The 15,305-nt window shown below is 42.8% G+C and overlaps 1 protein-coding gene across 1 annotated transcript in view; it reads left to right on the forward strand.

Moving 5' to 3' along the window:
- The first annotated feature begins 339 nt into the window (after window positions 1-339).
- The window catches only part of RASSF9 (Ras association domain family member 9), a 34,108-nt gene continuing 19,142 nt past the window's right edge, over window positions 340-15,305 (forward strand). The window contains exon 1 of the mRNA XM_073327609.2: window positions 340-607. Coding sequence (XP_073183710.2) covers window positions 561-607 — 47 coding nt within the window. The 5' untranslated portion in view covers window positions 340-560. The remainder of the gene's footprint in view (window positions 608-15,305) is intronic.

Consider the following 15,305-nt stretch of genomic DNA (forward strand, 5'->3'; position numbering starts at 1 on the left):
AGCTGTGACCTACTTTGTCACCCTGAAATGAGAAGCAGCTACAGGTTGATTTGTAAGGCAGGTTATTATTATGCACTAGAACTGGTGGAAGAACTACTATCTGCCCTACATTAAGGCTCCTCTTTAGCTGCTGGACTTGACCTTAAGTGGCTGGAACTTGGTGGAGAAAGTTTGAATCCTTCTGTTGGGCGTTCTTGCCTCGCTCCCTCCTGGAGTCAAATCGCCTTTTCCCTTTGCTGATTGGTGCCTTAGCGGCTGGCAAGGCTGAAAGTTTAGCAAGTTCTGCAAATAACTTCACATCACAATAGAAAGTGGGTTGCTGGGTTTTTTTTTCCCTTTTCCTGCTCATAAACGCCTCCTTGAAGATTGCAGCTGGGCAGGACTCCAAAGGTGCAGCAACAACAAGAAACCAGTAGTTCAGAGTTAGCAAATTGCACAACTTCCAGCCCATCGCTACGCTCGGTGACTACTAACAAGCTGGAGGAGGTGAGCGGGGGGGAAGAACACCCCAGCCTTGGTTTTGGACGCGTTGATGTCGTGCTTCGGCCGCTGGAGTGGCTATGGCTCCCTTTGGAAGGAATCTATTAAAGACCAGGCACAAAAGCAGGTAAAGAGTGAGTGTGTGGTCGCGCTGGGGCACTGGATGTGTCGTTTTGCAGTCAGGTAACTTCTCGGGGGAGTGCACGTTGCTGGGAAAAGTTGACACCCTCCCCCCGAAACTGTGACTTAGAAACTTTCCTAAGAGCTCGTGAGTCAGTTTAACGTGTTGGAGGGCTATTGATCCGCGTGTGCCAGAAGGGCTGCGTCTCCTTACTCCGATCTGTGCATATTTCACACCCGATGCCTAGTTTAAATCCCGGCCAACACTTTCAATAGGAAGGGCAAGCTCTAATTTAACAGATTCCCTAGCCTTGGGGGCCCTCAGTGCTCCCAGGCCAGCCAGGTGGTTTAAAATCTCGGGCACCTCGTTTGTAGCAGGCTGCAGATTAATAGGAGTGCAAAGGAATGATTGAAATCCGGATGTTAACGCTGCCATGCGTGGTGGTAGCTCATTGCAGCCAGGGTTAGAGCGCCTCTAATCAAGGCTGAAAAAAAAAAAAGTATCCGGCCCCTCTCCCGCACCAGGGCTTGTTTCTTGCTGCTGGAAGTTCAGAAGCAGTGGGAGTTGAGTGGGTTATTTGAAAGCGGTGTGTTGCTGCATCGACTTTCAGGCTCTGCTGTGGGGATATCGGTCTCCCTCCTCCCCCCCCCCCCCCCCCCCCCCACCAGCTTTTTCCGAAGTTTGCCTGGATGTAGGAACTGGGTCCTGAAAACTTCCAAGGATCCCTCCCGTTTCTTAACACGTCCCTTTAACTGTAAGTTTGGGGTGGGGACGGGGGGTAGCATGGTGACTCGAATCTGGTACGTGGAGAATTGAGCGGCTTTTAGTGTCCCTCTCCCGCGCCCTGAATTTGGGACCCTCTTTTTGCTAAGAAAACTGTTTCTGATCAGCTCAGGTTCGCTGCTGCGAGTGCTAAGCATACAGGTTGATTTTGGCGCGCCCCCCGAATCAGACTTGCTTCTACATGCCATCTGCATAGACTGGAAGGGGAACTAAGCTTGCACAGTATGGAATTATGTAATTATTTTAAGTGCTAATATGGCACTAAAGATTTAAATGCAAGTTTTCATGGAGAGCACATGCTATTTCAGTCTCGAGTTGCTAATGACTCTACAGGTCTAGCTAATGCCATGCATAACTCGGTCACTAAAACGCCGGCTGTGAAAGCCTCTGTGGTTCTCTTTACTTCATGTTCTCCTGCATTTGGAATTTCGTTCATCGTGATCCTGATCCCTTCCTAGTGGGCAGGATTGGGCCCAAAATGTGACTGTATTTGTGGTTTCCTAACTTTATCTGAAGTAAGTTTATGGATTTTTTTTTTCTTTTTTGTTCATTGTTTCCATGCAGGGTTATGCCAAAGATTTATACTGAGATTGTGCATACATTTTAGTGAATTATTAATTCAACAAATTAATGAAAGCAAATCACTCCATCAGCTAGGGCCTTCATTAACAATAGTATATTATTTTAGAATCACTAATAGCATGGGATACTGCCCACAAAAGTGTATGGGAACAGGACTATAATTAGTATTTTTCATAAGGGAATTTCGACCTTCTGGAAAGGTTGATATATTATTTTAGACCAAACTAAATGTACATAAAATTACTGTATTTTTCTTATACTTAAAAAAAAAAAAGAATTGTATTATATTGAAATCAATTAACTGAATAAATACATATACCCAGAAATACCCCTCCCTTTCATTCAGCTGTGAATCTCTTTCTGATTTAAAATACACCCCTTATGCTAATTATGTCCATTTTTTACAGAATGAAGGTCAATATAGAAAGCGTTTTAGTGTGAATTACAATGAAAAGCTGAGGGGAATCTCCAAAAACTTGAGACAAGCTTTTTTTTTTACTTCCAGTTTCTCTCTGAAAAGGGCATATCAATTCTGACTGGTACAGGTGTTTTAATGGAAGATGAGGGGGAGGAGGAGGGGATGTAGAAGTCCTGTCCATGTATAATAAGGGTTGGGGTAGGGGAGAGAAGTGGTTCTTTTAAAAACTTCCCTAACTGCATTTTCAAACAGTGGAACCTAAGTGTATATGTTTAAACTTCTCTCTTAGAACAGATTTGTACTTGAGAATTCAAGGTTAGCTCGTAGAGATGGTAAATGGGTTCTGCCATCTTTGCCAGCTTATTTCAAACCTTACACTGAACTGAAAGTGCCATTCAAGCTTGACATTGGGAGGCAGTGTTATCCGGTGGTTAGAGCAGGATATACAGTGCATCTGGGCAGAGCTAGCATAGGCTACAGTTTCCAAAAGCATCTACATAACTTAGGAATCTTAGCCCAATTGACTTTCAATGAGACTAAGGCTCCTAAGTGCCTATGGGCCATATTTTAAAAGATAGGTACCTAGGAGAATTTTCAATAGCATCTAGATGTTTAAATCACCTTGAATGAATTAGGCGCCTAAATGCCTTTAACATCTGGCCTTAAATGACTTTTGAAACTGAGTCTTAGGCTCGTAAGTCACATAGGTACTTTTGAAAATTGCTGGCTCTGTCACTACCATATCCATCACTCCAGAATTCCTTGCCCACTTCATACCAAGAAAGATTCAATCATATTTTCTCATTCATCGAGGCCGGTCCCCTTGATTTTTCAGAGCAAACTCAACTACCTCATAGATCTAGCATGCCATCTAATTTCACAAATTGTTTATTTTTAGACCAGGCATGGAGGTGAGGGTCCCTCGCCCTCATGCAGATCTCCTGCAAGTGCCAATCTATATTGCTAGGCGCAAACAGCCAGAGCAATATCTTTGGAGCTGTCTGCATAACTCAGCCATAATGGCCTTAAGTTTGCTACAACCATTTGTGTTTTATTTACATACACACACTGTTGCTTGCTGATTGGACATTACTATTACAAATCCGTTATTTATATTTATTGCTTTTGCTCTTGCTTCATGAACATTTCCATGTCTATTGCTCATTTCTGAGCCCTGCACCGGTAGCCACTGAGTTCATGCAGGCAAAGCCACTCTGCTGATCAGATTTAGCCTGTTCTCTGCCCTGAGCGATGATTGGCTGTTCAGCATTGGGCTCTGATGTGGGAATGGAGGCAAGACAAGCATGCAGTCCTTACTGAATGGCCCTTCCCAATTAATACCCAACTAGCCCCTGAGGACTCACTGCGGGGCAGGATAGCCAGTTAGGTCAAAGACTTGGTTTAAGCAATACCCATTTGGCACTGACTCTAGATCCCCACTGCCTCTCCTCTACTGGCTTCACACTGAACCTGTTCAGATCCTGATACCAACTGCTTATATTTTCCCCAGGTCTATAAGTCAGTGTGATGCAGTACATACTAAGCCTTGGTGAAGGGACACTCGAAATGCTCAGCATTTGGGTTTGGATTGGCTAAGAACTCAGTTCCAATGATGATCTGAATTATCGCAACCTCATATAAATCGGGCTGGAAGTCTCATGAGAACATATACACAATGTCTGACACTTCCCTTCTTGGATGGGGTTACCATGAGAGCAGACTATCTTGTGCCATTTTGGCACTTCTTGTTCCAATCCCACCTGGACTCTGGAGTGTGTGTTTGGGGGCTTATTCAGAACCTAAAATTGAATTCAGGTTCAGTTTTAGAAATGGGAAGATATTCAGGGTGGTGACATAGTATATTTTCCAAATTAGTGTTGTCCATGACTACATGCAAGTTCTTTGAGGCAGGGGCTGTCTTTTTGTTTTGTGTTTGTACAGTGTCTAGTATAATGAGGTTCTGATCCAGGACCAGGCTCCTAGGCATTATGGTAATACAAATTAATATTAATGATGTTGCTCTGCCGTCAGAGAAAGGAACGTCTTTTTGGCCCCAAGCTCACATATTATAATTTATTTTCTGGTCCAACTTGTCTGCTTTGTCGCAAGAACCAATCTGGTTGCAAATATTTTGTAGTGATCCCTGTACATGGCTGCCTGCTTCACTTTCAGGAAGAGCTATATGTCTGGCAAAACACTAGCTTTATTTCTAAAGAGTTAATTATCTACTGTTCTGGGAGAGTAGACTGAAATTGTAGTGGAGTAAATGGAATGACTAATAGACTTGTGTGTAATACTATACCTTCTGGAGGAAGAACAATACTTAAGCAAAGTTGAAACGAATCTGAAACACCAGTATAATGTTCCGTGGGGGTGAGAAAACACTGCAGATGAAGAAAAATGTTTTCAATGGAACAAAAGACCAATCTTGTTGATAAATTATTTTTATTGCACTGGTGAGAAATTAGAATTTCATGTGTATGAATGGAAAAAGGGGATCAACTGTGCTGCTGAACATGGAATGACTTCAGTATAGAGAAGTAGATTTTCAGTGGCAGGATGGATTTTAACTCTGTATCCTCCATAAAAGTCACATTAGTGACAGGGCTAAATCTCATAGAATGGTCTGAAAACGTATCCTCAGACCCTTTTGCCCGAGCTCCAACATTCTTAGTTTGTTTTCTTTGAATTTATATGTTGAATAATAATAAAATATGCAAAACAGATGGAAGTACTTTACAAACATTATTATTTTAAAATAACCTGCAAACATTAAATAATAAATGCTGTACAAACATTTATTAATTCTTACAACATCCTTGTATGGGAAGGAGGTGAGTACTAATTCATATTGATACTTCACTGATGAGGCAAAAGGTAAAGTGATTTGCCATAGACCACACAGCAAGTTAGTATCGGTACTGGAGTGTAGGACTTTCTGGTTCCCAGTCACATGTTCAAATGGCTGGACTGTTGTCACTATTGTTGTTGTTATTAAGGTAGTTCCTAGGAATCAATGAATGAATGATCAGGGCCCCATAGTGCTAGATCCTGAATAGGCACATAATAAAGAAGACCATCCTTGCCACAGAAATTTTACAATCTAGGGGCCTTTGTTGAAGTCTATCAGTATTAGACAGAATGCAACAGGTGGACAAAACAGACAAGTCTTGTATTGGAGTACGTATAGTTTTAAAAAAACAATAACATGTAAGTCTCAAGTAGGTAAGCAGCTGCAATACAGACAAATGCTGTACAGCATTCTCGTGAATCCCTGTCAGCCCACCTCCTTCCTGACCTTGTTGGTCCCTGCTATTCCAGTCCTATGTCTCTGATGAGAAAAGACTGTCACAGGTTGGGCAAAATACTTGTCACAAAAATGTTGCTGATGACATTTGCCTTTCATCTTCTGGAAAACTGCAGAATTCCTGCACTTGTAAAGCATTGGAGAATTTTCACCCAATACTTTCTACTTTTGTGTATGTGAGATATAGAAGTTAAGGCCAAGACATATTCAGAAATGACTAGTGATTTTGGCTGCTCAACTTTTTGGATGCCCAATCTGAGACTGTTTAAAGGGGACTGATTTTCAGAAAATGCCGCACAACTTCTGAAAACTAGGCCCCATAAGATTGTCTCCGGTTGGGTGCCCACAGTCACCAGTCACCTTTGAATATCTTGGCCTGACTTGCCTACAGGGCATTGCTACCTAGATAATGGGATGTGGAGTAAGGAGACTTGAGTTTTACTCCTGGTAATGTCACTGACTTGCTTTGTGACCTTCAGCAGTTGATAATCTCCCTGAGCTTCACAGTTCCTCCCTGTAAATTGAGGGTTGTGCCATGTGCCTGCCTCAGAGGGGCATAACTAAACCATGTGTCATCTATAGAATTGCAAAGAGTGAGAGCCACCCAGGAGGAGAGGGGGAATCTAGAATCTCAGCATTCGTTGTGCTGAGCCTTGTGCTCAGTCCCCTGCACCATGCTGCCTACAGGACATCCCATAACACACACGTGAGAATTCGCAGCTGGCTGTTTTGATTTTTCATCTTCTTCACTGAGAAGCTTTCAGTCTTCTGAAGTTCCACAAGACATTAAAAGTGGGGGTGGGGGAAGGGCTGTGAAATCACTCAAAAGGAAATAATTAAAATTGCCACATGGCTCGAATAGATTGGATGGCAGTTGTATGAGGTGAATGTACAGAGGAAAGATGAGCTCAGGGCCAGCTGTGTTCAAATAAACATGTAAGGCCTTAATTTTCAATCACAAATCTCTGCATTAATGACTTCCTGACATAATAAAACTAAACCCCTTATACTCTGGGGGCACAGAGAAAGCACCCCAGCTGTCGGACTGAAAGGTTCTTTTTCCACTGTGCTCTTTGATATACTTCTCAAATGCCCCTCATTTCCAGAGATGACTTTCATTTGTTACTTATGCACTACACAAATTCAGGGTCAACTCATTTTATTGTTGAAAGTCAGAAGTCAAGAATAATTTAACTGGGATTACAGACAGCATTACTTACAGTCAGGGGATGAACCCTACTGCATTTTAATGTGGCTGCATGAATAAATTTTTTTATGCCCCCTCGTGTGGAGTCTTTGGGTAAGTCTACGTGGCAGCTGTAAATGTAATTCCCAGCTCAAAGTGACATACGTGTGCTAGCTGTGACTGGGTTAGCATGCTAAAAATAGCAGTGCAGGTGGTGGTGTGGGCTAGCTACCAGAGCTCCTTACAGACGGTCTCAGACTCTACTGTACTCAGGGGCTAGACCAAGGTGCCTCCACGGCTACATTGCTGCTGTTAGCAGGCTAGTTCAATCAAAGCTATGTCTACCTGAGCTGGAAACTGCACCTCCAGCTGTAGTGTAGACCTACCCTTTGTCACACATGTGGGCTTTGGATTGATGAGAGGCATTATCTTTGGAGTTTACTTATCCTGGGTAGGAAGTTGAGACTACCAACTTGTAACCTTAGGTAGGATTGACATCCATACCATCATTGTCTGTGTCACACTTGAAGTAGTCAGCTACATTATTAAAAAATAGAATAATGTTAGAAACAAGATTATTTTTTTATAGAGATGGGACATTGCCATGAGTGGGTAGCTATGTAATATATTAATTTACTACAGATCTGTTTTGGGGTTCAGAGTCTGGAACCTGCTTTTTGCTTGAGGTCCCTATTCTCTACACCTATATACTCTCACTCACTCATGTTTAAAATAATTGCGTTATGGATGTCCCAATCAGAGAGAAAATGTCATTGCCTTCCTTGACAGGTACAATATATTTATTTTGCTTCTTTTTAAGAAAATAAAATTGATGTAAGGGTTGCATTAAATAAGGAAAAATGTAACATACCTCTTGGTCAGGCATAAAATCAAGGTTTGAAAAATGGAATAATCAGTTTGCTGTGAGATAATTATGTGAAAACTTGGTCTATCAATATGTCTACTTTCTTTTAATCTTCACCGGTTCAATGACCTCAGTGGAATTGTGCATATGAGTCAGGCTTACTCATGTGAGTAAAATTTTGCAGGATCTGCTCTTAGGCCCTGAATCTGTGTAGAAAGATCCCTTCATCCATGTGGAACAAGTTGTAGGACTGAGGCCTTATTTTGCTTTTTGCCAGCCTCATCCAAGTCCAACATACAAATATTTTGGTTTAGTGGCAGTTTCCACATATGTAAGCACTTTAAAGTTCAAAAGTATTCAAAACTATGTGTGTGACACTGATTTGACAGTTAATTTCATGCCTCATTTATGAAAGGAAGTGATCAGATTCTGTTTACTGATTAAAGTGTGGCTTAGTAATAATTTGTAAGTAAGGGGTCATGGCATATTGGTTTTTGGTTGTTCTTGTTTCTGTGGGCTTTATTATTTGTAGGCTGATGTGCTGAAATGTTGCTTTGTTGTTTTGAAGAAGTAGAATCCACTATTGGACAATATGTGTCAACAGGCTTTCTGCATGCTGACAACTAAGCTACTTGCAGCATAAGGCCATTTTCTGCAGCAGTCAGGGCAGTTTCACTATTAAAATCTTGTCATACCAAACACCTCACTACAATGGTCAACCCCAAATTCTTAACAGAAATTTGAGACCTGCTGACTTTGGTGTAGTCTCCCAGGCTTTGGTACTGGGAGACTTCAATTTCCTTATACGGCAGAAGTCATCTTCATTTACTTGTGAGTTCACAGATGTTAAAGTTACCACGCATGTTTCTTAAGTTATTACGAGGAGCAGGCAAAGAGTAGTTGTATGTTTGACCTTGCTTTGGGACTGAACTAGAATTCTGGACCTTTATTTTTTTTCCACAGTCAGACCATCATCTTACGCAGTTGAATATTGAAGCAGTAAAATGCTTTTCAAAGGGGAAACTTTGATGGTCCAGCATCAGTGCTTACCAGTCACAGAAGAAGATTGGCAAAGTTTTTGTACTCACTGTCACAGTCCAGGGCAACTGCCCATGTATTTCCCCTCTACAATCCAGCCAAAGGCTCACGCTTTCCGGTTCCCAGCCATCACCTCTCTTGGACAGAGACACGTGTCTCTCCCTCTGACTGGCATATTTCCAGGTTTGCATGGTATTTCCAGGTTCCCTGCCGCCTACACTGTGAATTTCCAAGGAAGGCAGATTCCTCAGTGGGCCTGCTTTGCCTTCCTTCCTCAGAGGCTGTAAACAGCACAATTGCCACAGTTAATTTACCACACAGCTCTTTCTAAGCAAACATACATTCTTAAAATGAAAGCATACAGAGAGAACATACTAAAAACAATAAAAGAACATGCATGCTAATAAGTTTACCTCCACAATTGCTCTTGTTGGTGTCAGTCCTCCTAACTCTTCCTTAAGGTTTGGGACCCTCCATGCTGGATCAGAATGAAGGCCCCTGGTCAGTTTAAACTCAGGCTATTTATCCAAATGTCCTTTCTATGTCTACTGGTCTCTAGAGAATCCAGATTGAACACAAGCGTCTCCATGAGGTGGTACCTCTCTGTAGGTGTTACCAGTGAATTTGCCAAATCATCTTCCACTCTTCTTAGTTCCTGAAGGGGCTGTGGATACCTTCCCCAGGGAATTGCATACATTCCTTGGCCCAAAATGACACTAACTTAATGCAATAAGTTCTCCCAAAGATATTGTAGGAAATTGTCATACTTGATATGTTGTCAGTCTTATGATTTTTATATCTCTATCTAGAGAGAGAGAGAGAGAGCCTTACTATATATATTTATTTTTGTTCCACTGCTATTGATGAGCTGGTATATCAGTGACATTCTTATAGAACTTATTGGTTAACTGGTATGCTTACATGAAGCATTTAGGCAGGAGACTGCCATTAGTGAAGGAAAATTAGCTTCTAGCCCCACTGTTCAGAATCTTTTTATACCCAGTGTCTTCTCTGGCCTCCTTTATTCTGAGGGGAAAGAACTAACCAAAGGAAATTGTCTGAAGCTGTCCACGATCCAGTTAATATTGATGAGAATGGTTGCACTCTAACAAATTTTAGCAATCTTAGTGTGAATTCTTCATAGATGAGCAGATGGTTGACAATACTGTTATAAAATGTCAAAGAATTAGGCAAACTCCCAGCTACTCTTAGATAAATTTCAGGTTGTTACTCTTTCCAAGTTCTAGGAGATCCTAGCTGAGCTCAGCTACATTTGGGTTTCACCCATTTAATTCCTGATTGGTGGAGGCCTGTGGGGAGGTCCCAAGTCAAGTCTTAATGGAGATAGCTAATGCCTTACTTTGGGAGGGCAGGACACTCCCAACTTTTATATATACAGAGCCTCTATAACGTCTCATGATGTGGACATACTGGCTAGTTCCTCACCAATCTCACTTTTAGAGGGAGCTCTTGAATGAGGATTGGATTTATTGTACAACTTTTAGTCAGGCATTAGGCATTCTTGTGGTACTGAAACAGGCCATTCCCTATGAAGCTGCTGAAGAGCCATAATGTGGGTTTTCCTCAATATACTGAAGATATTCAGTACTGCTTCCTTTCCCATCAATCCATCATGGACTATTTCTTGGCTATTTGAGTGTTTAGACAGCACTTCTCTTTGGATGACAGTTGGTTAATACTCTGCAAGATTGAAGTGATACTCATGTTGCTAGAGAAGTGTTTTGAGAAGCTTTTTGGCAGTTTGTGCATGCCCACTATGCAGGAAATATGGCTGCTACTTGAGACTATTGTGGAATTTGGTTGTCATCTCAGAATAGAGGCTTAATTCCAAATAATGCAAAAATTATGCCTAATTTTATCAGACGCTTATTTCACTACAGTAATTCATGTCTCAGGCTCATCTAGAGTAGACCACTGCCATGCCCTTGTAAATAGACTTTCTTTGAAATTGAACTACTTGGAGCATAGCTACTTGTATGTTTCTTAAGGGGTTGATTTTAAGGGCCTTATTCAAAGCCTCTAGAAGTCAATGTAAAATTCTGAGAGACTTCAATGGACTTTGAATCAGGACTTATTATAGGAGAGAAGGAATTTGTTATAACACCTGCACTACTTACTAGTACCCCAAAGTGTACAATTCAGAGTCACACCTGTACTATAACATTTAGTTCTGGAATGTGCTTTATTAAGCTGGCTGATCTTTACTTTCATTATTGCTCAATAGGTGCCTTGTTAATGTGTTCAATACGAAAAATTAAACACCTGAATTTGGTAAGCAAATAGAAGATGAAATGTTCAATGATCGGGTATTGAAATGTTTGATCTATGTTGTTATCTTTAATGCAATAGTTACGTGATCTTGTATCTAAATCTTTTATTATGGATTCTGCTGTTATACTTGGAGCTGATACTTCTATAAAGGGCTACCATCAATATTTGGAGGCCAAAAGTGTAACTTAATAATAATCACAGCCTAAATAATTTTTTAATCACCGAACTAATGGCAAGAAATCAGGGGCTCCCTCTAGTACAGTGGTCCCTAAACTGTTGGGTGCCCCCCTCTAGAAGTAATGTTCAGAGGGGCATGGTGGAATCTGGGCTAGCCTCCAATGGGGGCAGGGAGAGAGCACCACCCAGTCTTGCTCTGCCCCCAGCTCTGCTCCCAGCCCCAGCCAAGCTACCGATCCACTCCCAGCCCCAGCTTCAGCCTTGCCCCCAGCCTCGGCCCACGTCCCAGGCCCAGTTCCACTCCAGGCCCCAGCCGCAGTCCCGGCCTTGGCCCCTGGTTCCTGGCCTGGCTGCAGTCCCAGGCTGGCTTCCCAGCCCTGACCACGGCCCTGCTCCCAGCCATGGTTCCAGCCACAGCTCCAGTCTCAGCCCTGACTATGGCCTCACTCCCATCTCCTGACTGCAGATCTCGGGATGGGAGGAGCACAGACAGGGGCAAGGAGGGACACAAGGTAAAAAGTTTGGGGACCACTAATCTGGTGTGTCAATAGCAGCATCATAACATTACTAGAGCTGGACTGATATCTTCATAATAATAGTTGCATAAAGCATCATGATATGATGCTATCTAAATAAGTCATTATCAGTACATCAAAACAGCCATGTTAACTTCAACTCTTCTCAGAACCACTGGGAAAATGGAAAATATCAACATTGTTTGTTTGGTGCTGGAGGGAGTTTTTAAAAGGGTATTTCATATATTGGTGCGGGTGTGTAATACAAATTGCCAACACAGGTGCTTGTGTATGTATCTTGGGCCAGATCCCTGAGCTACCCACACGAGCCATGTCTTCAGCAATGAAGCTATGATTTACACTTGTGGAGGGTATCTCTAAATATGAGAACCGGACGTACATATGTGTGTTCGTGTATTCATTGTAGATGGGGCTGGTAACACTGTTTGTTAAAGTTGCTCAGTGCTTCCAGGTGCATTTCAGTTGTTTATAACTTTGCCAAGCCTGCTAATGTAACCATTTAAATTTTCCATGTTGAGTACCTGCCTCAGGATAAAACTTTTTTAAATGACAACCCAAAATAGTTCAGCCATTTCTGAGAACAAGGCTAGAAAAAAATACATTGTTTTGCCCACGTTAAAATTTTCTGATTACCTCTTCTCTGTATAGCTCTAGCTCCCCCATGCTTGGAGTAGGGACTTAAATTTGGCCCAGGATGGTGTTTGTGTCAGGGATGGGCCTTTTGCCATCCTCTTGACAGTCTACCCAAATCTGGCCAAGTTATAAGACTTCTGAAAAATTGTAGTTTACACATGCTCAGTAGAGATGTCATTGATTTTTAGCAACTAAAATCTCTGAAGTTTCTGTCCTCATTGAGCACGGTCCATGACCTTACAGCTCCTAGTGCTGACAAGATTGCACATGCTCCATCCCATCACAGCTCCTACATGTGACTGGACGACACGTGTCATCCTCACAGAGCAACTGAGCATGCTCCCTCCAGCCCATTATTACAGGAGCAAGGCCAGACTTTCCCAGTATGCTTCCAGCTTCTTTGGGCCAGTGTGAGGCCAGGCACTGGAACTGGGACCCTCTCTCCTGTCCTCCAGGCACGGTAGAGAAGGAAGCTGTTCAATTCTAATGTAGAAGGGATAAAAGCTGGGAAAGGAAGAGATTGGGCCGAGGAGTCACTGGGAATGGATTGAATCTGGGACTGGCTGGGCAAGAAGATTGAGACTGGGAGTAAGGAGGATGTGAGGGGGACTTGGATTGTTTTGTATGGAGAGTCTGGGACTGGAAGCTGGGGGAAGGGAAGGTTGGGACTAGTTGGGCAAATAAACTGAGTCAATGAGAGAAATGGTGTGGGACTGAAAGCCAGGAACACTCAAATCAGATGAGCAGCTCCAGTGGGCAGATTGGAGACTGAAATTGACTGGATATAGTGGGACTAGGAACCAGTGTGGGGGAGAACAGGTTTGCAGGGAGTGAGTGGGAGGTGCTGTTGAGAACTGGGACTGGGCAAAAAGACTTGGACAAGGAACCACAGAGGAGGGAAACGGGGGGAGGAGAAGGTGGAGAGGAAACTGAGATTTGATAAGGATCTCACGAAGGAAGACTAATATTGGGGTCCAGTGTGGGGAAGAGACAGATGAGTAGCTGGGAGGGAGAAATTGAGATTGGTTGGGTGGGCAAGCAGGCTAGGATGGTGTGGGGAGGGAGAGGCACTGGGAGTGTGGGGTTTGGGATTTGAACTGCAAGCCTGGACCAGGAAACTTAGGCTATGTCTACATTTGGAGCTCGAGGTGTGCCGTTTGTATAAGCTCTCGTCAAACCAGTGTGCTAAAAATAGTGGTGTAGCCACAGTGGCATGAGTTAGCTGCCCGGAGTACATACTCTTGGGATCCAGTTGGTTTGTACTTATGGAGGCTAGTCTATTCCATAGGTCACCACTACCCCTGCTACTGTGGCTATACTGTTATATTGAGCATGCTAATGTAACTCCCACACCACCGGGGTGTGGTGCTCTGTCCCATCTAGTGGCACTGAGACCACTTAGAGAGAGAATTAATGAGTCTGCTCTACAGCCTTGGCTAACAGCCATATGGCTTTTAGCTCATACAGTAGAAGCTCACGCATTTAGCTCCAGAGGTTCCAGGTTCGATTCTGCCCGCCGATGACTGGGGTCCGTCGGTGTTACGCTATCTCAAAGAGAGCTAGCACAAATATGTCACACCCCCACGTCCATGTGTAGACATAGCCTCAGACTGGATGGGCAAGGAGACTGAGACTGGGAGGAGAAGAAACCTGAGGAGTTGAGAGTGGGACTGGGATAAAGATCCAGGTGTGGAGAATAGATAAGTCTGAGACAGAAATCTGTGGGAGGGGATGGACTAGAAGAATCTGTACCCCCTAGTGCACACTCCCATCCAGAACCTGGAATGAAACCCAAGATTCTTGAGTCTCACGATTCCTCTGCTCTTAACAAAGATGTATTGGAAAAGTATGTGACTCATTCCCTTCTAGTGCTGGTCCACAGAGAGGATGACAACCTGCTTTCTGTTACTCTGGTAGCTCAAAAGGCAGAGGTCTGCGTGGTGGATCTGAAAGGTTCCAACCTGCTGATGATTCACATATATGTCAATTTCTGGGTTTTTTTTTCAGTTTGCAACCTTAATCACATTCTTTTAATGAAGGCTGTGTGTCATTTCCTAGTTTTTTTTTTTTTTAAAAAGCAAAGTCAAGCAAACTGTGCAGACTTAATTAATTCCCCCCAATGCATATGCAGTATAATTTAGGCTTTAATTACATGATCACATTATACTTTTTCCCCAGGACCCTTGCTTCATTCAATGCAGAGAATGGACCTCTGGAGCCTTCTGCATTCCTCTTCAGTATTGTATAGCAAAGGAGGTTGTTGTCTGCAGGCTTCTTGCCTCATTTATTGCTAGATGAGGCGGAAGAGAGAGGATGGTCCTATGGTTAAGGCAGTTGGATGGTGCCATTGGGGATTGGATTCTATCTCTGCCTCTACCACCTATATGATGCTGGGCAAGTCACTTAAACCAGAATTTTCAGAGGCATCACTAACGGTGTGTTTCTCATTTTGTGTGTGCCTAACTTGTGACCCTGGGATATGATTTGCAGAAACGCTGAGCACTCACAGCTACAATTGACATCAGTGGTTGCTTCAAACATATTAAATGCTATATAATGCTAAGTACTCTGAAAAATCAAGTCCTAGATGTCTCAACTTTGGCCCCCAAAATTAGTGGATGCTTTTTACCTTAACCTGTCTGTGCCTCAGCTCCTGATCTGTAAAAGGAATATAAGGCCACTCCTTCACCTCACAGCAGTGTGATAAAGCTAAATTCATTGTGTGAAGCACTCAGATTCTATGGTGATGAGCGCCACAGAAAAGCCCATGAGGAAAGTAATTATTCTGTCTTCAGAGCAGGGCTTTAATAACGTCTGGTATATAAGGTGTCAGGCCATACATAAATCAGTAATTATTGAATAGTTGCTGTGACGGGTTTGGTCACAG

This window comes from Lepidochelys kempii, chromosome 1 (genome assembly GCF_965140285.1).
Source record: "Lepidochelys kempii isolate rLepKem1 chromosome 1, rLepKem1.hap1, whole genome shotgun sequence".
Lineage (NCBI taxonomy): Eukaryota > Metazoa > Chordata > Testudines > Cheloniidae > Lepidochelys > Lepidochelys kempii.